General features: G+C 45.9%; 1 protein-coding gene across 1 annotated transcript in view; it reads left to right on the top strand.

Moving 5' to 3' along the window:
- Positions 1–10,308: 10,308 nt before the first annotated feature.
- The window catches only part of LOC141189634 (uncharacterized), a 31,653-nt gene continuing 18,849 nt past the window's right edge, over positions 10,309–23,112 (top strand). Inside the window, exons 1-7 of the mRNA XM_073661158.1 lie at positions 10,309–10,718; positions 16,627–16,779; positions 16,892–17,059; positions 17,143–17,266; positions 17,385–17,482; positions 18,005–18,065; positions 20,527–21,901. Of these exons, the coding sequence (XP_073517259.1) occupies positions 16,672–16,779; positions 16,892–17,059; positions 17,143–17,266; positions 17,385–17,482; positions 18,005–18,065; positions 20,527–21,901 (1,934 nt within the window). The 5' untranslated portion in view covers positions 10,309–10,718; positions 16,627–16,671. The remainder of the gene's footprint in view (positions 10,719–16,626; positions 16,780–16,891; positions 17,060–17,142; positions 17,267–17,384; positions 17,483–18,004; positions 18,066–20,526; positions 21,902–23,112) is intronic.

The raw sequence follows: 23,112 nt of genomic DNA, 5'->3' as shown, positions 1-23,112 counted from the left end.
CAAAACAGGTGCCACCGTGATGAACCGATCACCAAACCTCAGGGAAATCCATGCACTCACTCTTCCTACTCTCCACAGATGGAGATGAAGGAGGAAAAGAAAACCAAAGTGATGAATAAAGTGAACTAAAAATTAAGATAGACGTGAATATGAATATGAAGTCAATATGATCAATACACATAGTCAGACTCTTATTTCAGGGTGTTGCCCCTCCTCAGTGCAAAGGTCTCCTCATACAGCCAAATCAGATCTCTTGCTTTGCACTGATGAGAGGCAACACCCCGAAACATGTATCTGCACATTGAGATTCTGGTTTGGCTTTTATCCTAAGTCATATGGCAAGGTTCATTAAGGTTGATATTGACTTTTAGGATTGCTACATCCAATAGGTCACACTGAAGTTCAAGTCCTTTTTCTCTCTTGAAGAAACAATTTGCATATGTAATTTCCCAGAGGAGCATGGCCTACAAGTTTCCTTACATTCCTTACACTGACATCTCACTCTACACAAGAAAAAAAATACTCCACTGCTATGGGTTCAGGTGATCCTTGTATCTTCTGATGATTTTTTTTAGTCCTCTCTTCTTCACAGACTCAAATCAGGAAGAGATTAGAAACAGAAATCTGGAAACCTATAGGGCAAGTTCTTTGGATTTTATGTGATAATCTTGTAAAGGTATGCTCACACGTTGCGTTTTTTATGCAAACTAAAATCTGCTATTTACAGGACCAGCGTGCACACGATTGCAGGAAAACTGCTGCTCTTTTGAAAACTGCAGCATGTCAATTCTTTCAGCGTTTTTTGCAGTGTTTTTTTTCTCCATAGAAAGCAATAAGAAAGTGCAAAATTGTTGCAAAAAAATCGCAACCGTGCATTTTTGCTGCTTTTTTTTTGATTAATGAAACAAACTTTATTAAACGTACTGTAGACAAATGACACATATAATCTGTACCAAAAATGCATCAAAACCGGCTTTTTGTAAGCAGCTTATTTACTGCCAAGAAAACAGGTTTTGGCTGCAGCAAAAAAAGCAATGCGTGAACATAGCCTAATAAAGACATTTCTTAAATAAAGGGATTCTCTGCCACAAAGAATAGTAGTCTGCAACACTCAGACCTATGAAGTTCTGTCTGCTAACTAGAGTTGGGCAAATTTATTTTAGAGCAATTGAATTTCGCTCCAAATTTACAAAAACGTGTATTTTTTTTTTTTTTTTTAAATTCTATAATTTGCTGCAGTCGAATTCAGCAAAATGGAGGACTTTTGAAGGCCAGCAAAAGGTTAAAAAACAAAATACTAATACCTCACTCCTCACCTCTCCGGCCACTTCTGCTGTTGGGTTCTCGATGCCTCTTCTTATCGCTACTGTGCTCTGACACCCCTAACCTTACAACGCACCTTCTAGGCCGAGACTTTCCTCTGTGACTGAGCCCAGGGCATTCGCAGGAGCAGGGACAGCCGATCATAGTAAGGCCCAGAAATTTTGACCTAGAGTGAAAATGTCCATGGTTTCAGTGCGCGATGGCGGTAAGAAAAGACACAAGGGCCATATGGGGAACGGTAGGGAAGTGACAGCGAGTGAGGAGATGACTACTATTTTTTGAGGGTTTTTTCTTTTTACAGCTTACATTTAATAGCAATTCAAAGTTGGAAAAATGGGACTAAATAAAAAATTAATACTGTGAAAATAAAAACAAAAAATAATGATGGAATTGCGTTTTATTCACTGCAGGTTTAAGTTGCACAGAGGGCAGGGGCGGCATTTTAATTTTCGCATAACGCAGAAGAAATACTAGAATTAGCCCTGGCCATGCTGAATGCACTTGGGCAAATGGTCAAGATCCACTGCTGGCAGCTCCTGTGTAATCACCGACCAATAATGTCCTCAATGTGCGTGATGGGAGGCAAGTCTGGAAACACTACAGCCATGTGAGCACATTAAGGCCACGCAGGCTGCTCACAGTAGTGCAAGGAACATGTAGCCCAGGGGTGTCGTGTTGAAAAACGGCTCCTGGGACCCTTCGGAGAAATGGTCGCATCCCTGGTCCCACAACGAAATCAACATAGCGCTGAGCTGTGCACCTGGAATGAAGACTAAAGGTGTCGGGCTATCAAACATTATGCCCCCCCCTACACCATAACCCCGGGAGTAGGACCAGTGTGACGTTCCCTCGTCAAGGCCTCTTCATGGCGCTGCCCACATGGTCTTGTAATTTGAAGAATGGTGCACAGTGATTCATTTAGTATTGAAAATGAAATTGGACATCATATACCGAGTCTACGGCGTCAATACCTTCAGAAGGCATTTGCATGACATTGAGCTGCGAGCCAGATGTCCGGCCGCAGGTTTTCCAGTGGCTTCACAACACCACTCTCAAAGGCGATCATGGTGCAGAGCAACAATGGAGGCTGGAGGGGAGGTCTGTTCTCTTTAGCGATGAATCACACTTTTGCCCTGTGTGTGTTTGCTTTTCTCCTTACTTATTCGGTTAGTAATGGGGCTGTCTGATAGATGCCTCTCCATTACTAACACAAGAGCTTGATGCCAGCTATATTTACAACTGACATTAACCTCAACTACCATTACTCTGATTGCCACCGCACCAAAAGCCAATGTGATGCGCCACTTCTGGGGCAGCTAAGAGTTAGTATTTTTAGGCTGGGAAGGGCTCAATAACCAGACACCTTCCCAGCCTGATAATATCAGCGCTCAGCTGTCTGCTTTACATTTGCTGGTTTCATAAAATAAGTGGGACACCATGTTATTTTTTTCAATTATTTACTAGGTTAATACACGTACAGTAAACTACACACGTAAGGCACTAATTATATATCTCACGGATAGCTAGATAGATATGGGTTAGATAGATAGTTAGAATTTCTATTCTACATTCTATTCTGGTACGTTTCACATGGACGGCACACACGTGCACTTGGACTTTCGAAAGAAAACCACATTAATAGTAAAAACGGACTGTCTCATGTGTACGTTTTTTTAAGGGGGCTGATAAGAGGAGTGCTCAGTCAAGAAGGTGGTCACCACTATAGCTCCTCTGCGTTCAGTTTCCTGGGAAAGCTGTGTGATGGATGGACCAGCTATATGGGGGATTTGTCAATACTTCACTGGACACGTTTGTAATTCAGGAGGTTGAGAAAGTTGGGTATGATATTCCAAAAAACTGCAAGGAAATCCCAACCCCACTTTTTAATCTTTTTCATAGATGGTCATTTTTGATTTTAGACAATACCAATAAGGTGATTCACAAGTCCGAGCAAAAAGCCGACATCCCATAATCAGCCCTTGTTTTTGTCTGGATGGATCCCTATAAACTTTGGCTGTATCCGGCATATGGAGACGCTGCTGGAACAGACCTGGCGTTTCGGGGTCTTTGTCTGTGTATTTACTCTGCTGGTCAGATAGTCGTCCCCGTAGCCTGCAGCTCAGGGCTCCTGTGACTTGCAGAATGAGGCAGTCGTTGCTTCTGGTGTCGGCACGGACCATGGAGCAGTAAGGAAACAAGACACTGTGGAACCAGAACAGCATGAAGGCGTGACAGAGGGGAGGAGGCGTGACAGAGGGGAGGGGGCGTGGCAGATGGGAGGAGGCGTGACAGAGGGGAGGAGGCGTGGCAGATGGGAGGAGGCGTGACAGAGGGGAGGAGGCGTGGCAGAGGGGAGGAGGTGTGACAGAGGGGAAGAGGTGTGGCAGAGGGGAGGAGGCGTGGCAGAGGGGAGGAGGCGTGGCAGAGGGGAGGAGCTTGATAACGAATCTGGGTACAGTGTTGTCAGGGAAATGAGCTGAGGAGAAAAACAGCAAGTTCTGACTCTGAGGTGATTCTGACGCCGAAGAGAGAGACGGAAGGAGCAACAGCAGCGTCCGGAGTTCCTGTCAGGAAGAAAAGTGCCGCGTATCCGCCCAGTCCAGATGTCGACAGTCAAGCCCCGAAGACCCGAGCGACACCAGTCAAGGTTTCCAGCCCATACGTCGATGGTCAAGCCCCGAAGACCCGAGCGACACCAGTCAAGGTTCCCAGCCCATACGTCGATGATCAAGCCTGGAAGACCCGAGCGACACCAGTCAAGGTTCCCAGCTCATACGTCGATGGTCAAGCCCCGAAGACCCGAGCGACACCAGTCAAGGTTCCCAGCACATATGTCGATAGTCAAGCCCCGAAGACCCGAGCGACACCAGTCAAGGTTCCCAGCCCATACGTCGATGGTCAATCCCCGACGACCCGAGCGACACCAGTCAAAGTTCCCAGCCCATACGTCAATGGTCAAGCCCCGAAGACCCGAGCGACACCAGTCAAGGTTCCCAGCCCATACGTCGATGGTCAAGCCCCGAAGACCCGAGCGATACCAGTCAAAGTTCCCAGCCCATATGTCGATAGTCAAGCCCCGAAGACCCGAGCGACACCAGTCAAGGTTCCCAGCCCATACGTCGATGGTCAATCCCCGAAGACCCGAGCAACACCAGTCAAAGTTCCCAGCCCATACGTCGATGGTCAAGCCCCGAAGACCCGAGCGACACCAGTCAAAGTTCCCAACCCATATGTCGATAGTCAAGCCCCGAAGACCCGAGCGACACCAGTCAAGGTTCCCAGCCCATACGTCGATGGTCAAGCCCCGAAGACCCGAGTGACACCAGTCAAGGTTCCTCACCCAGGTGACGTCAGTTGACAGAACGGGAGCAGGTTGCGGCGGCACGTGTGCGCCAGTGACAGGACGTCGCAGAAGCTCCGGAGTAGTCAGATCAGAGATTTATGGTCGGGTCGGCGGCAAGGAAGAATGCGTGAGATGGGCTGTTACCTCTAACAGAGACATATGGTACCGGGCACGGATAGAGGGAAAGACAGTAGTCAAACGGGGACCAGCAGATGCCAGAGCAGCATCACAAAAGTGGATAGAGAGTGACGGGGGAAACGGGCAGCGAATTGTGATAGGAACAGAGTATTGCCAAAGCTTTAAAGCGCGCCTGTGAGTAAGATTGTGCTCAGTAAACTATATACGCTGTCAGGTGGGCGACATTACACTGATTAAAATGATACATTGGATGCTGAAATCCGTCATGTAATGTTTAAGTTAATGACAATCTAGCTCCCCTTCCCTCCAGTAGATCATTTTAAACCACCAGCCCCTGAATTCTAGTGTATTCTGATCATTTATTCCGTTATGTGATTTCCTGCTTATTTTACTGTCAAATGTTGTAAAGAAATTGTTCCCATATAATACGTGTTTTACAATTAAAAATAGTTGTAAAATAAAAGAAATATACTTTTGATCTGCCTGTGTCTCCGCTGTTGCATACTGTTTACCTGCATTATAGAGAGTCCGGTGCTGAATTCAGGAGGGTACATACAGGTGAGTGGGAGTTACAGGTGCGTCTCACTAAATTAGAATATCATCAAAAAGTTAATTTATTTCAGTTCAATACAAAAAGTGAAACTCCTATAACTAAAACAGACCAAGGGACCCTTTTAAACGCTTAGGAAGCCTTTGCAGGTGTTTTTTGTTAATTATTTTAATTTACTGAGATAATGACTTTTGTGTTTTCATTGGCTGTAAGCCATAATCACCAACATTAACAGAAATAAACACGTGAAATAGATCCCTCTGTGTGTAATGACTCTATAGAATAGATCCCTCTGTGTGTAATGACTCTATAGAATAGATCCCTCTGTGTGTAATGACTCTATAGAATAGATCCCTCTGCGTGTAATGACTCTATAGAATAGATCCCTCTGCGTGTAATGACTCTATAGAATAGATCCCTCTGTGTGTAATGACTCTATAGAATAGATCCCTCTGTGTGTAATGACTCTATAGAATAGATCCCACTGTGTGTAATGACTATATAATAGATCCCTCTGTGTGTAATGACTCTATATAATAGATCGCTCTGTGTGTAATGACTCTATATAATAGATCCCTCTGTGTCTAATGACTCTATATAATAGATCCCTCTGCGTGTAATGACTCTATATAATAGATCCCTCTGCGTGTAATGGCTCTATATAATAGATCCCTTTGCGTGTAATGACTCTATATAATAGATCCCTCTGCGTGTAATGACTCTATATAATAGATCCCTCTGCGTGTAATGACTCTATATAATAGATCCCTCTGCGTGTAATGACTCTATATAATAGATCCCTCTGCGTGTAATGACTCTATATAATAGATCCCTCTGTGTGTAATGACTCTATATAATAGATCGCTCTGTGTGTAATGACTCTATATAATAGATCGCTCTGTGTGTAATGACTCTATATAATAGATCGCTCTGTGTAATGACTCTATATAATATAGGAGTTTCACTTTTTGGACTGAAGAACTGAAATAAATTAACTTTTTGGTGATATTCTAATTCAGTGAGATGCGCCTGTATTTAAGTATTATTAGGGAATCCAAGTCTCGAGTGACCTGCACTTTTTACCCACAAGACCCCTAAAATTGTCACCCAGCGTTCCTGATAGACAAATCTGTTTAATTACACCACAATATAGGAAGGTGGAGTGATCCCCGCACCACTGGGCAGATTTAGTTTCCAGGATCTCTGGAGAGCTGGGTGCCCCTGTCCCTGTGTAGAGTCATCCACAACGTGCCGTGTAGCCCCCCACTCTGATGATATATGTGTACATACAGTATGTATGTATGTATATATATACTGTATATACACTGCTCAAAAATATAAAGGGAACACTTAAACAACAGAATATAACTCCAAGTAAATCAAACTTCTGTGAAATCAAACTGTCCACTTAGGAAGCAACACTGATTGACAATCAATTTCACATGCTGCTGTGCAAATGGAATAGACAATAGATGGAAATTATTGGCAATTATCAAGACACCCTCAATAAAGGAGCGGTTCTGCAGGTGGGGACCACAGACCACATCTCAGTACCAATGCTTTCTGGCTGATGTTTTGGTCATTTTTGAATGTTGGTTGTGTTTTCACACTCGTGGTAGCATGAGACGGACTCTACAACCCACAGAAGTTGCTCAGGTAGTGCAGCTCATCCAGGATGGCACATCAATGCGAGCTGTGGAAGGTTTTCTGTGTCTGTCAGTGTAGTGTCCAGAGGCTGGAGGTGCTACCAGGAGACAGGCCAGTATACCAAGAGACGTGGAGGGGGCCGTAGGAGGGCAACAACCCAGCAGCAGGACCACTACCTCCGCCTTTGTGCAAGGAGGATCAGGAGGAGCACTGCCAGAGCCCTGCAAAATGACCTCCAGCAGGCCACAAATGTGCATGTGTCTGCACAAACGGTTAGAAACCGACTCCATGAGGGTGGTATGAGGGCCCGATGTCCACAGATGGGGGTTGTGCTCACAGCCCAACACCGTGCAGGACGCTTGGCATTTGCCACAGAACACTAGGATTGGCAAAGTCACCACTGGCGCCCTGTGCTCTTCACAGATGAAAGCAGGTTCACACTGAGCACATGTGACAGACGTGACAGAGTCTGGAGACGCCGTGGAGAGTGATCTGCTGCCTGCAACATCCTTCAGCATGACCGGTTTGGCAGTGGGTCAGTAATGGTGTGGGGTGGCATTTCTTTGGAGGGCCGCACAGCCCTCCATGTGCTCGCCAGAGGTAGCCTGACTGCCATTAGGTACCGAGATGAGATCCTCAGACCCCTTGTGAGACCATATGCTGGTGCGGTTGTCCCTGGGTTCCTTCTAATGCAGGACAATGCCAGACCTCATGTGGCTGGAGTGTGTCAGCAGTTCCTGCAAGATGAAGGCATTGAAGCTATGGACTGGCCGCCCATTCCCCAGACCTGAATCCGATTGAGCACATCTGGGACATTATGTCTCGCTCCATCCACCAACGTCATGTTGCATCACAGACTGTCCAGGAGATGGCGGATGCTTTAGTCCAGGTCTGGGAGGAGATCCCACAGGAGACCATCCGCAACCTCATCAGGAGCATGCCCAGGCGTTGTAGGGGGGTCATACAGGCACGTGGAGGCCACACACAATACTCAGCCTCATCAGGAGCATGCCCAGGCGTTGTAGGGAGGTCATACAGGCACGTGGAGGCCACACACAATACTGAGCCTCATCAGGAGCATGCCCAGGCGTTGTAGGGAGGTCATACAGGCACGTGGAGGCCACACACAATACTCAGCCTCATCAGGAGCATGCCCAGGCGTTGTAGGGTGGTCATACAGGCACCTGGAGGCCACACACAATACTCAGCCTCATCAGGAGAATGCCCAGGCGTTGAAGGGAGGTCATACAGGCACGTGGAGGCCACACACACAATACTCAGCCTCATAAGGAGCATGCCCAGGCGTTGTAGGGAGGTCATACAGGCACGTGGAGGCCACACACAATACTCAGCCTCATCAGGAGCATGCCCAGGCGTTGTAGGGAGGTCATACAGGCACGTGGAGGCCACACACAATACTCAGCCTCATCAGGAGCATGCCCAGGCGTTGTAGGGTGGTCATACAGGCACCTGGAGGCCACACACAATACTCAGCCTCATCAGGAGCATGCCCAGGCGTTGTAGGGAGGTCATACAGGCACGTGGAGGCCACACACAATACTCAGCCTCATCAGGAGCATGCCCAGGTGTTGTAGGGAGGTCATACAGGCACGTGGAGGCCACACACAATACTCAGCCTCATCAGGAGCATGCCCAGGCGTTGTAGGGAGGTCATACAGGCACGTGGAGGCCACACACAATACTCAGCCTCATCAGGAGCATGCCCAGGCGTTGTAGGGAGGTCATACAGGCACGTGGAGGCCACACACAATACTCAGCCTCATCAGGAGCATGCCCAGGCGTTGTAGGGTGGTCATACAGGCACCTGGAGGCCACACACAATACTCAGCCTCATCAGGAGCATGCCCAGGCGTTGTAGGGAGGTCATACAGGCACGTGGAGGCCACACACAATACTCAGCCTCATCAGGAGCATGCCCAGGCGTTGTAGGGAGGTCATACAGGCACGTGGAGGCCACACACAATACTCAGCCTCATCAGGAGCATGCCCAGGCGTTGTAGGGAGGTCATACAGGCACGTGGAGGCCACACACAATACTCAGCCTCATCAGGAGCATGCCCAGGCGTTGTAGGGAGGTCATACAGGCACGTGGAGGCCACACACAATACTCAGCCTCATCAGGAGCATGCCCAGGCGTTGTACGGAGGTCATACAGGCACGTGGAGGCCACACACAATACTCAGCCTCATCAGGAGCATGCCCAGGCGTTGTAGGGAGGTCATACAGGCACGTGGAGGCCACACACAATACTCAGCCTCATCAGGAGCATGCCCAGGCGTTGTAGGGAGGTCATACAGGCACGTGGAGGCCACACACAATACTCAGCCTCATCAGGAGCATGCCCAGGCGTTGTAGGGAGGTCATACAGGCACGTGGAGACCACACACAATACTCAGCCTCATCAGGAGCATGCCCAGGCGTTGTAGGGAGGTCATACAGGCACGTGGAGACCACACACAATACTCAGCCTCATCAGGAGCATGCCCAGGCGTTGTAGGGAGGTCATACAGGCACGTGGAGGCCACACACAATACTCTGCCTCATCAGGAGCATGCCCAGGCGTTGTAGGGAGGTCATACAGGCACGTGGAGGCCACACACAATACTCAGCCTCATCAGGAGCATGCCCAGGTGTTGCAGGGAGGTCATACAGGCACGTGGAGGCCACACACAATACTCAGCCTCATCAGAAGCGTGCCCAGGCGTTGTAGGGAGGTCATACAGGCACGTGGAGGCCACACACAATACTCAGCCTCATCAGGAGCATGCCCAGGCGTTGTAGGGAGGTCATACAGGCACGTGGAGGCCACACACAATACTCAGCCTCATTGTGACTTGTTTTAAGGACATTACATCACAGTTGGATCAGCCTGTAGTGAGTTTTTCCACTTTAATTTTGGGGGTGACTCCACATCCAGGCCTCCATTGGTTAATAAATGTGATTTCCATTGATGATTTTTGTGTGATTTTGTTGTCAGCACATTCAGCTTCTACAGAACAAAGTATTCAATGAGGAGATTTCATTCATTCGGATCTAGGATGGAGTATTTAACTGTTCCCTTTATTTTTTGGAGCAGTGTATATATATATATATATAGTGATGGCTTCTGTCTCTTCACCATCCCGTATATATACTGCATGTGGCGGGAGAGACCCAATAATGGGGCGAGGGCTGCTGCAGTGAGAGAGGGGGTAGGAGGAGTGACACTGATTACGGAGGATTCACACTCTGTGTATGATGCACTGGGTGGCTCTGTTACTGGGGGTGGGAGGATAATACCAGCAAAGGATTCTGGGAGTTGTAGTTTACAGGGGACAGGAAATGCTGCTCTGGGACTGAGGAGAATGAGGGATAGAAATCTCATCAGAAAACATCACAGAAAAGGCTCCGCGGGGACCGGAGAAGACGCAGTGAGTGCAGCTCTGGGGTATTTAGTATTTTCTTCCCAATCTGTGTTCCTCTCCGCTTAGTAGAGGACGGGGGGCGATGGTGGCTGCAGACACAGGGACTGAGAGGGACGAGTCCTGCCATGAGCTCGGCCCTCGGCTCCTCTGGGGTCTCTGCTTAGAGTGAAAAGATCCGTCCAGCCGGCACTAAAGATAATCATGTCATGTACCGACCGCTCTCCGAGAACATCCGCGAAAAAGGGACGATCTCCTGGAATCCCGGAGGAGCCGGCAAATCACCTGCGCACCGGTAAGCGAGCATTTCCACATTTCTGGAAGCTTTTGGTCACCACTGAAAATTTCCCATATATATATATATATATATATATATATATATATATATATATATATATATATATATATATATATATATTGTAAGTTAGCACTATTCATCACGCTGGGGGACACTCGCTTCACGGGGTTAATTAAAGCACACCAGCGACTTTCTTCCGTTCCTACAGCGGAGAATGACACCATGGCATCTTCATCTGGTATTCAGTCCTGACAATCACATGGACTGCTCACTTTCATCACCCCAGACTTCTTTACCATCATTCGCATGGTTCGGCCATTCCTCCCAATGAGCTTTCTTACCAGAACATGAGGCACCCGGATGACCTCTTCACGCAGACTTTGAGCTTTTCTCATAAGCTCCGGTTGTCTAATGGCTTGTTCTGTCTTCAACTCGACAAACTGCTCTGTGCGAATACATCGCCAGTGCATGTCACTTAGGATAGCCACCCTTTTCACTGTGACTTCAGTTGTGGACAGGACCACCAGCCGTTTAGCTTCTGGTGTCGAGTACACCTTACAGGCTCCCACGACCTTCTTAAACTCTTCATGCACTGACTCTCTGGTGCACTCTTCTCTCAAATCTTCGGGTACATCTACGAGGCACTTGTACCGAGACGTTTCTGTCTCACCAGAGGTTTCCAAGCAGTGACTCTCAGCTTCTTCATCCTGTATGCTTCTCCTGAGCCGACTCACAGCTACGACCTCAAGAATTCTCGTCTTGACCCCTTCTATTTCATACTTATCTTCTTTTAACACTTTCTCAGCTCTCCTGAGGTCCACCTTCTCATGGTATAAAGGAGTAAGTGCCACTTGTTTGCCCTTTTCCTTCTCCAAGGAGGCCTCGTTCACTGAGTGATACTTTGCTAGGCGACCTTTGAGCTTAACAACTTCTTCCTCTAGCTCAGCTACTCGCCTCTCAGCAGTCCATCTCTGAAGCTCTTCCTGCTTCAACTGCTCCTTTATCAGTAGACTTCTCTCAGATCTCTCTGTCTCCAATGCGCCCACTCGGCTCTCAACAGCCAGTCTCTCAAGCTTCTCTTGCTTCAAATGGGCTTGTAGCGTCTCCTTGATCTCGGTTCTTACATCCACCAAATCATCCGAGCTCGCATTATTCCAGTAGGTATTTGTTTCATTCCTCCCATCTCCAGTGGCCAACTCCTGGCCCTGGTCTGTGGCTTATCCGATAGACTCTTCCATCTTTTTCCACTCAGCTTCCATCTTGCTGATTCTTTCCTTAAGGCACGTCTCTGCCCTCTGGAGATCATCACAGAACGTCTGCAGCTCCTTCACCTGAGCTTCCAGACCTAGGGTCTTTCTGCGGAGATCATCATTTTCATCACGGGTGTCCTGCAGAGTGGTCTCAACCACTTGGCGCATGTGTTCTGCATCCGCCTTATCATCCTCTAATTTTTCTTTAACCCTGAGGAGATCCTCATAGTCTCTCTTAATTTGTTGCAGTTCCCCACTGCGTTCACCATATTCCTTCTTGGATTCACACAGCTCCCGGTTGAACTGTTTGCGCAGTCGTTCTAGGTTTTGTTCACTCCCAGAAACTTCATCCTGCAGCGCCTCCTTCTCAAGCTTCAACTGCAAAACCTCCTCCTTGGTTTTGCGGTGGTCCTCCTTAATTCCCTGGAATATTTCCTTCCATTGGTAAACTTCCTCGTTGCTTTCCTCCAGTTCTTGCTGTAAGTTCCTCACAACCTGGTATATTTTCTGCCGTTCAGACTCTAGGTTTTCCCATAGTTGCTGCACGTCACTCTGACACTGCTGCCTGATAGGCTCCAGCTCTTGGTCATGACTGGCCGCCTCTTCTTTCATGGCTGTCAGATCCTGATCCTTCTGTCTCAGTACTGTATCGGAGGTTGCTACTGGCAATGTCACCTCCTCTTCTGCCTCTAAAGGAGGATCCACACTTGAAACAAAGGCACACAGTACTACATTTTCTTTATTTTCACTTGCAGCAAAGACTATAGGAGCAACCTTTTTGTGGCCCTTGCGCCGTCGACGACGAGAGGGGGACTTTCTCTCCTCGTTTAGCTCCTCCTGACTGAACTCTCCTTCTGCTTTCAAAGTGTCACCGTCAGCTACGGGGTCTGTGTCACTCCCCATGGTGTCGTGGACCAATAAGTCACCTCCCACTATGACGTCAATCCCTTCTACTGGAGCTACCCCGTTATCAACGGTCAAAGTGTCATTTTTAGGCGGTACCAACCCACAACCAGTAACAAATTTTGGTTTTCTATACTCCGCGATCTTTTGGAAATCCGCCCCCTTTTTAGACTCCGCCCCCTTTTGGACACCCACACATGTAGGAGAATTTTTTAAAAAAAAAATCAGCAATAGACTTAGGACTCAGTTCACAACATCTCTTACCACCTCCCCGGGCACTCTAGGACAATACTGGCGCCCCCGGAGAGTCCACATAATGGTCCACTGCCGCCATTCTATACGGTGCCCACAGCTCCTGCCGTTCCTCCATAATGTCCTGTAGTCGTTTCTCACATTCCTGCTGCGGTTTTAACCGGCACTTTAACGGCTCAAAAGCTTCGTTTTCTTTTGCTGCTCCATTCACAGCCATCATGGTACACTATTCACACACACCGCTCTCCCCGGAAAATTTTCGTGGCCCATCCGAGCCACAGCAAACCAGGTTTGAGTGCGACGACAATTTTCTTAACCCCTGCCGAGTTACAGCAAGATGCTTTAATCTTCGTGACCCCGCCGAGTCACAGCAAGATGCTTGTATCCACACTCGTCGTCCTGCATTCTCGAACCACATGTAAGGTAGCGCTATTCATCACGCTGGGGGACACTCGCTTCACGGGGTTAATTAAAGCACACCAGCCACGTTTTCTGATAACATGACATCCAGCAGTTTATTACACTTCATAACTGCACATAACATAGTCCATCTCAGTGGCTCACCGGCATGGTTATAAACATAACATCCAGGAGACCTTTCCAATGGCAGACATGCCCGCTTGGCCTTAGATACAGACTTCAGCAAGGTACAACATCAATGTCCATATAAAGAACCATTTTTACCTTTGCTGGGTCTTAGCTGCTTCTCTCAGCTCGGTTCTGCCACAGCTGTGGCTTTAAGGCTTCCCAGCCGTGGTCTCCAAGCCACGTGCCTTCCAGGACTACTGCGTCCAAACACAGGGATTTAGCCTCTCTCTTCCAGCCTCTCTAGGCTAATGGTGTCCCACACACAGGGATCAGGCCTCATGCCCTTCACACCTGTTTCCAAACCACCAGGATTTATATATCAGTCTGTGCATACAGGACCTGTGATGATGTCACAGTCATGTGATCAGTAACCTGAGGGGAGGTACATGATCAGCTAGAACACACCCCCTGGACATTTTAGCAATGCAGTAAAGCTCTGCATTAATATATATACAGTACAGACCAAATGTTTGGACACACCTTCTCATGTAAAGATTTTTCTGTATTTTCATGACTATGAAAATTGTACATTCACACTGAAGGCATCAAAACTATGAATTACCACATGTGGAATTATATACTTAACAAAAAAGTGTGAAACAACTGAAAATATGTCTTATATTCTAGGTTCTTCACAGTAGCCACCTTTTGCTTTGATGACTGCTTTGCACACTCTTGGCATTCTCTTGATGAGCTTCAAGAGGTAGTCACCGGAAATGGTCTTCCAACCATCTTGAAGGAGTTCCCAGAGATGCTTAGCACTTGTTGGCCCTTTTGCCTTCACTCTGCGGTCCAGCTCAGCCCAAACCATCTCGATTGAGTTCAGGTCTGGTGACTGTGGAGGCCAGGTCATCTGGTGTAGCCCCCCATCACTCTCCTTCTAGGTCAAATAGCCCTTACACAGCCTGGAGGTGTTTGGGGTCATTGTCCTGTTCAAAAATAAATGATGGTTCAATTAAACGCAAACCGGATGGAATAGCATGCCGCTGCAAGATGCTGTGGTAGCCATGCTGGTTCAGTATGCCTTCAATTTTGAATAAATCCCCAACAGTGTCACCAGTAAAGCCCCCCCACACCATCACACCTCCTCCTCCATGCTTCACTGTGGGAACCAGGCATGTAGAGTCCATCCGTTCACCTTTTCTGCGTCGCACAAAGACACGGTGGTTGGAACCAAAGATCTCAAATTTGGGCTCATCAGACCAAAGCACAGATTTCCACTGGTCTAATGTCCATTCCTTGTGTTCTTTAGCCCAAACAAGTCTCTTCTGCTTGTTGCCTGTCCTTAGCAGTGGTTTCCTAGCAGCTATTTTACCATGAAGGCCTGCTGCACAAAGTCTCCTCTTAACAGTTGTTGTAGAGATGTGTCTGCTGCTAGAAGTCTGTGTGGCATTGACCTGGTCTCTAATCTGAGCTGCTGTTAACCTGCGATTTCTGAGGCTGGTGACTCGGATAAACTTATCCTCAGAAGCAGAGGTGACTCTTGGTCTTCCTTTCCTGGGGAGGTCCTCATGTGAGCCAGTTTCTTTGTAGCGCTTGATGGTATTTGCAACTGCACTTGGGGACACTTTCAAAGTTTTCCCAATTTTTCGCACTGACTGACCTTCATTTCTTAAAGTAATGATGGCCACTCGTTTTTCTTTACTTAGCTGCTTTGCCATAATACAAATTCTAACAGTCTATTCAGTAGGACTATCAGCTGTGTATCCACCTGACTTCTGCACAACACAACTGATGGTCCCAACCCCATTTATAAGGCAAGAAATCCCACTTATTAAACCTGACAGGGTGACAACCGTGTGCCACATCAGGATCACACGTACCGTGGTGGGTGCTGAATGCTGCGCTCATCATTGTTCCCTGCTGGCGCTCCGATCAACACGAGCAGGGAACAATGTCGAGAGTAGTAGTCTGCTCCTACAGTATCCAACTGTAAAAATAAGAATAAAATAAAAAAAAATCCTTATACATATGCATTTCACATAATGGTGTGAATGGCACCCTATACTAGCCAGTGTTGCATTTTGAATACTAGGCAGCCTTCCCACAGATGTTTGGTAAATGGTTGTTTTCAGTACTTTGTACCTGTGCTGCCCCATCCTTTGTCATGTGGGACCTGCTGCATCTTGTTGTGCATTTGTGGTTGGACATGCTATTGCAAGTATGGCTGTTTTTTTTAGTGATATCTTTTATTGTTTTTTGTCCTTTTTTTTCAGTGAATCACTTTCCATATTCACCATAAAATGGCTGCTGCATTCACTGTCTCGACTTTTATACAGACTATGAACATCCTTGCTGATTGGCTGCGCTATACCATTTGTTGTTATAGCTGCAAATTTCCCCATTGCAGCCAGAGGGGATAACTTATATACTTGGCACAACCCCTTTAAATTTGGAGTGAGGTTGAGTGAGACACCAAAAAATTATCAATTGAGTTTTTTCGTTATATTGAATTATACAAAATGGCAGAAGAATGCGAATATATACAATGGACGCTGTGGAATTCCTAAAAAAAAAACAAGATGACATCTGGTCACAATGTTAATTTTCAGCGTCATGAATGTTGAACTTAACGGACTTGTGAAACTATGAAAGTAATACTTAAAAACATGGAGTTTTATGAGTTGTCCACAAAAAGAGCTGGGGTCGCATGGCCAACATAGAGAGAACGAGAAGAGGAGATGGTGTGTAAACTGGAGACACATAACGTTCAATTGGTTAAGTATGAGTATTGGGGGATCCATGAGAAGACCAAGTCTGTGATACCAAGGAATGGAAGAGTTTGTTAAAGGAGGGAATGGTCAACTGTGCCAAATGGAGAGGACACGTCTAGAGGCTTTGTCAGGCACTTTATGAAACGTGTAAGATATTCATCCATACATTCATACTCGGTCCTCCTTCTTTTTCCTTAGGTTCCCTTTAGGGGGAAGAGCAGCTAAAGTTTTCTTTGACAGACAATGACCCTTTTCATTAATGAACCATCAAGGATGGAGCAGGACAGAAGCCACATGGCGGCTCGAATATTAGACCTCACCCTGGAGATAATCTACTGGATCACTGGAGAGGTGAGAGCTTCACATCACATCATTCTGATTTCTAGGAATAAAGCCGAGAAATGATGGGAAAGGTGAAGGATCCTTAGAATAGATGTAGTGATCGGCGTCTCCCCATACACAGGATCACACAGTAGTGAAGACGTCGTCTGGGGAGTGTGTGACCCCCCGTGTGTCAGGAGGGAGGAGCGGGACCCCGAGTGACATCACCGAGCCTCCACCTCATTCACTGATACATGAGAAGAAGATCCTAGAACTGACCCACAGGATCAGTGAGCTGCTGAGCGGAGAGGTGAGCGCTGCCGGGAATGCTGGGACATTATATAATAACGCCGGGGGAGGGGTCTGCTAATGTTGGGTCATTGTGTGTGTCAGGTTCCTATAAGGTGTCAGGACGTCACCGTCTATTTCTCCATGGAGGAGTGGGAGTATATAGAAGGACACAAGGATCTGTACAAGGACGTCATGGTGGAGGATCACCAGCCCCTCACATCTCCAGGTAAGAGGAGACCGTCCTGATTAAAGAGGAGAGGCCGGGACTGAGGTCACCTAGACTCCCCCATCATCTGATCATCACATGTAGACGATGTATTCAGTCCTGTGTATATTTCCTATAGATGAATCCAGTCCGAGAAATCCTCCGGAGAGAAGTCCCAGTCCTCTATATTCCCAGGATCGTCCAGAGGAGAAGCAGAATGTCCCCCTGGATCATCAGGTAGATGGAGCTGAGATTTCTGGAAATCCTCTATAGACCGATGTAATGAAGCTTTCTACTGACCTCCAGCAGTAGTGGGGTGTAGGCGCTATGTCGTCTGGGGTCAGTAGCAGTTACAAATAGTTTTGGTTTCATGAATCCTTAGATTAATTTCCCACCAGTTTGGACGTCCACATGGCCATTGATATTCAGTGAGGGTAAATGTTTAGTTCGGCCGTGTAGCTGTAAATAATTGCACAATGCCAATAAGCTGCTTCTAAGGTTTTTCGCTGCAAAGCTGAAGAATCTAAATAATGGTTTTAATGAAAACAGCCCTATACTCTGAAGTCAATTAATGTAGAAAAATAAGAGAAACATATACGTTGACATATACGGTAAAACATTTGGTTGACTGTTGCTGTCTGATCGCTGATTGTGGAGGTCCCTCATTTAGGTCAGATTGCTTTTTTGATCTTCATTTGATGTAAGATAAACTGTTGTTGGTTTCTTCTTTTTTGTCTCATGTCTAATGTGGGATCTTAGCAGGAAGGTCATGGTGACACAACTAATGGACTTGAAAAACCCTTATCCGTCTCGGTGAATGGTAAGAGTCTTACAGAAATCTTGTTTTTTGTACTCTTTTTATTTTAACACCCTTAAATGTTGTCACAGTTACCAGTGGTGTAACTTGGGGTCTGTATTTGGGGTTCCACTTACTAGCGGGGTCCTATAAGAACTTGAGCAGGTTAAAAAGGACAGTGTTGGTAATGGGAATTGGATGTTTCGCCCCCAGCAGTTCGCCCCCGGGTACATTTCGCCCCCGGGTACATTTCGTCCCCAGCATTTGGCCCCCAGGATGTTTTGCCCGAATCTTCCTGGGGGCGAAATGTGCGGGGGCGAAATGTACCTGGGGGCGAACAGATGGGGGCGAATTGCTGGGGGCGAAACTTCCTATAACCGTTGGTAATATAGATATGCTTTATTAAAGGCATTAGATACTATGCAACATTAAAGGTTGGAGAATGATGGAACTGGTAGAAAATATCTGGAATTATGAAAAAAACCTGTCTGAATGATAGAAAATGAAAGGAGGTTATTCATGGACAGCATTGTGTCCCCTAATTTTTCATGTTTATTAATGACTTGTAGAAGACTTACAAATATTAAAATTCTAATCTGCAGGAAAATGTGCATTATCATAATTGTATTTTATTATGTTTTTTACTTATGTGCTTAGATGAGGTTGTTCCAGCACCAATGCTAAAGATAACTTGTATGCTCGTGGGACATATAATGTAAAATGTACTATGTTCAACTCTGATCTGTTGATTGTATTTTGATATACACTGCTCAAAAAAATAAAGGAACACTTAAACAACAGAATATAACTCCAAGTAAATGAAACTTCTGTGAAATCAAACTGTCCACTTAGGAAGCAACACTGATTGACAATCAATCTCACATGCTGATGTGCAAATGGAATAGACAATAGATGGAAATTATTGGCAATTATCAAGACCCCCTCAATAAAGGAGTGGCTCTGCAGGTGGGGACCACAGACCACATCTCAGTGCCAATGCTTTCTGGCTGATGTTTTGGTCACTTTTGAATGTTGGTTGTGCTTTCACACTCATGGTAGCATGAGACGGACTCTACAACACACAGAAGTTGCTCTGGTAGTGCCGCTCATCCAGGATGGCACATCAATGTGAGCTGTGGCAAGAAGGTTTGCTGTGTCTGTCAGCGTAGTGCCCAGAGGCTGGAGGCGCTACCAGGAGACAGGCCAGTACACCAGGAGATGTGGAGGGGGCCGTAGGAGGGCAACAACCCAGCAGCAGGACCGCTACCTCCGCCTTTGTGCAAGGAGGAACAGGAGGAGCACTGCCAGAGCCCTGCAAAATGACCTCCAGCAGGCCACAAATGTGCATGTGTCTGCACAAACGGTTAGAAACCGACTCCATGAGGGTGGTATGAGGGCCCGACATCCACAGATGGGGGTTATGCTCACAGCCCAACACTGTGCAGGACGCTTGGCATTTGCCACAGAACACCAGGATTGGCAAAGTGGCCACTGGCGCCCTGTGCTCTTCACAGATGAAAGGAGGTTCACACTGAGCACATGTGACAGACGTGACAGAGTCTGGAGACGCCGTGGAGAGCGATCTGCTGCCTGCAACATCCTTCAGCATGACCGGTTTGGCAGTGGGTCAGTAATGGTGTGGGGTGGCATTTCTTTGGAGGGCCGCATAGCCCTCCATATGCTCACCAGAGGTAGCCTGACTGCCATTAGGCACCGAGATGAGATCTTCAGACCCCTTGTGAGACCATATGCTGGTACGCTTTGTTCTGGGTTCCTCCTAATGCAGGACAATGCCAGACCTCATGTGGCTGGAGTGTGTCAGCAGTTCCTGCTGGATGAAGGCATTGAAGCTATGGACTGGCCGTCCGTTCCCCAGACCTGAATCCGATTGAGCACATCTGGGACATCATGTCTCGCTCCATCCACCAACGTCACGTTGCACCACAGACTGTCCAGGAGTTGGCGGATGCTTTAGTCCAGGTCTAGGAGGATATCCCACAGGAGACCATCCACAACCTCATCAGGAGCATGCCCAGGCGTTGTAAGGAGGTCATACCGGCACGTGGAGGCCACAACCTCATCAGGAGCATGTCCAGGCATTGTAGAGAGGTCATACAGGCATGTGGAGGCCACACACAATACTGAGACTCATTTTGACTTGTTTTAAGGACATCACATCAAAGTTGGATCAGCCTGTAGTGTGTTTTCTACTTTAATTTTGGGGGGTGACTCCAAATCCAGTGCTCCATTGGTTAATAAATGTGATTTCCATTGATGATTTTTGTATGATTTTGTTGTCAGCACATTCAACTTTGTACAGAACAAAGTATTCAATGAGAATATTTCATTCATTCAGATCTAGGATGGGTTATTTCAGTGTTCCCTTTATTTTTTTGAGCAGTGTATTTCTTGCTTGTGTAGATTTTTCACATAGAATTAATAAAATATCAGCTAATGGGATTAGGATTTGTTTTTCTTTTTCCAGGTGCGGACTGGATGAATGGCTCCCATGGACCTATCCTTTTATCTCCCTATAATGATGTTAATGACAGACAACCACAGATTTTCAAAAGCAGCACTGGACATAACCTTGATAATAGTTTGACATGTTCAGAATGTGGGAAACATTTTAAAAAGAAATCAAATCTTACCACGCACAAGAATATTCACAAGGATGAAAGGCCGTTTTCATGTTCTGAATGTGGGAAGCGTTTTAATAGGAAATCAACTCTTGTTGCACATCAGAGAATTCACACAGGAGAGAAGCCGTATCCATGTTCAGAATGTGATAAATGTTTTAGTCAGAAATCACATCTTTTGGAACATATAAAAACCCACACAGGAGAGAAGCCGTATTCATGTTCAGAATGTGGGAAATGTTTCACTCAGAAATCAGATCTTATTGGCCATCAGAGAATTCACACAGGAGAGAAGCCATTTTTGTGTCCAAAATGTGGAAAGTGTTTTAGTCACAGATCAAATCTTATGGAACATCTGAGAACTCACACAGGAGAAAAACCGTTTTCGTGCTCAGAATGTGGAAAATGCTTCATTCATAAATCAGTCTTTATTAAACATCAAATAATTCACACAGGAGAGAAGCCATTTTCATGTCCTGAATGTAGGAAAGGTTTTATTCAAAAGTCAAATCTTATAAAACATCTGAGAACTCACACAGGGGAGAAACCATTTTCATGTTCTGAATGTGGGAAATGTTTTATGGTTAAAGGTAATCTTGAGAGACATCAAAAAACCCACTCAGGGGAGAAGCCATTTTTATGTGTGAAATGTGGAAAAAGCTATATGCGCAAAGATGCTCTTGAGAGACATCAAAGGATACACACAGGGGAGAAGCCATTTCCATGTATTGAATGTGGGAAATGTTTTACCATTAAATCACTTCTTGTTAAACATTTGAGCACCCACACAGGAGAGAAACCATTTCTATGTATTGAATGTGGGAAATGTTTTACTCAGAAATCAAGTCTTGTTACACATGAGAAAATTCACACAGGGGAGAAGCCGTACTCCTGTTCAGAATGTGGGAAATGTTTTATGGTTAAAGGTCATCTTGAGAGACATCAGAGAAGTCACACAGGGGATAAGCCATTTTCATGTTCAGAATGTGAGAAATGTTTTAGTCAGAAATCACATCTTATGGAGCATCTAAAAACTCACACAGGGGAGAAGCCGTTTTCATGTTCAGAATGTGGGAAATGTTTTACCCAAAAATCAGATCTTGTTGGACATAGGAGAATTCACACAGGGGAGAAGCCGTATTCATGTTCTGAGTGTGAGAAGTGTTTTAGTCACAAATCAAATCTCATGGAACATCTGAAAAGTCACATGGGGGAGAAGCCGTTTTTGTGCTCAGAATGTGGGAAATGTTTCCACCGTAAATTCATTCTTCTTGAACATCTGAGAACACACACAGGGGAGAAGCCATTTTCATGCTTGGAATGTGGGAAATCTTTCAACCGTAAATCCATTCTTGTTAAACATCGGAAGTCACACAAAGGAAAAGACATTTAATGTTATCATTGTAGGATTTGTTTCCTCGGGATGCCTCCTAGTGTGTAACGTAACTATTATATTGAAAACAATTACCACTAACTAAACAAGTGATGTGGGGACATGATCTCAGTCACTGCTGGTGTGTGTTAATGGCCTAAATCATCAGTGATGGATGAACTTTGAACAGAAAACTCTAGTATGCGTGTCAAGAATATGCCCACTCGCGGCACACATGACTTGGATGTGACCATAAAGGGAGACTCTGCTTTTAACACTTATTCGCCCACTTGCCTATCTCATTCACCTGCCCAGACAACACATGAATGCAGCCAAACACACAGCTTTCTCAAGCACACGACAGATACACTGCCACAAGGTAACACAACCAGGCAATACTTTCCCTCTTCGAGGTTGTGGGTACATGTAGACTAGAAACAAACAAATTTATTACACCTTAAATTTACTTTGCAAAAAAATACAGTGGTTACAAAAATGATAAAAAGATGACGACATAAAAAGACATATAAGGCAAAAACAGTACAGAATGAAAAGGGGTAAAATACAGAAAAATCTTACGGGTCATGAGACCTTCTTGTGGAGGATTTGTCATGGATATTCTGATAGATGTATGATACTCGTTGTTTCTCATGGGTCTGACCATGAGTTTCCCAGGATAAGCGATTTCAATGGATCCTATAAAGACCCCTTACCTCTTCTCAAGGTCAGGTAAGCGGCCGATGACAAATTGTATGAAAAAAAAAATGGGTGCAGGACATAATTCTAACTTGTCATATTTTCTCACGAAAAAAACCTCCTAGTGGAATAATATGGCCACCATGTTTCTTATTATAATTTCACCACCAGAAGAATTATTAAGAGTTGGATTTCCAAGTATCTGATATTGATGGCTAATCCTAAGATTAGGTCACATGTTTTTCAGTCTAAGATGTCCCTTCAAACTGCGAGCTATGATGTACCGGAAATCTGAAAAAAAAATATTATACCGTAGAAATGAAAGAAAACATTAATAATTCTGCCTTGTTCTAATTCCTTTTTT

The sequence above is a fragment of the Phyllobates terribilis genome, unplaced genomic scaffold (genome assembly GCF_046119375.1).
Source record: "Phyllobates terribilis strain yellow unplaced genomic scaffold, ASM4611937v1 Scaffold_2__4_contigs__length_985480577, whole genome shotgun sequence".
NCBI classification, from domain to species: domain Eukaryota; kingdom Metazoa; phylum Chordata; class Amphibia; order Anura; family Dendrobatidae; genus Phyllobates; species Phyllobates terribilis.
Note: the sequence above shows the minus strand (reverse complement) of the source record. Positions and strands in the feature narration are given on the sequence as shown.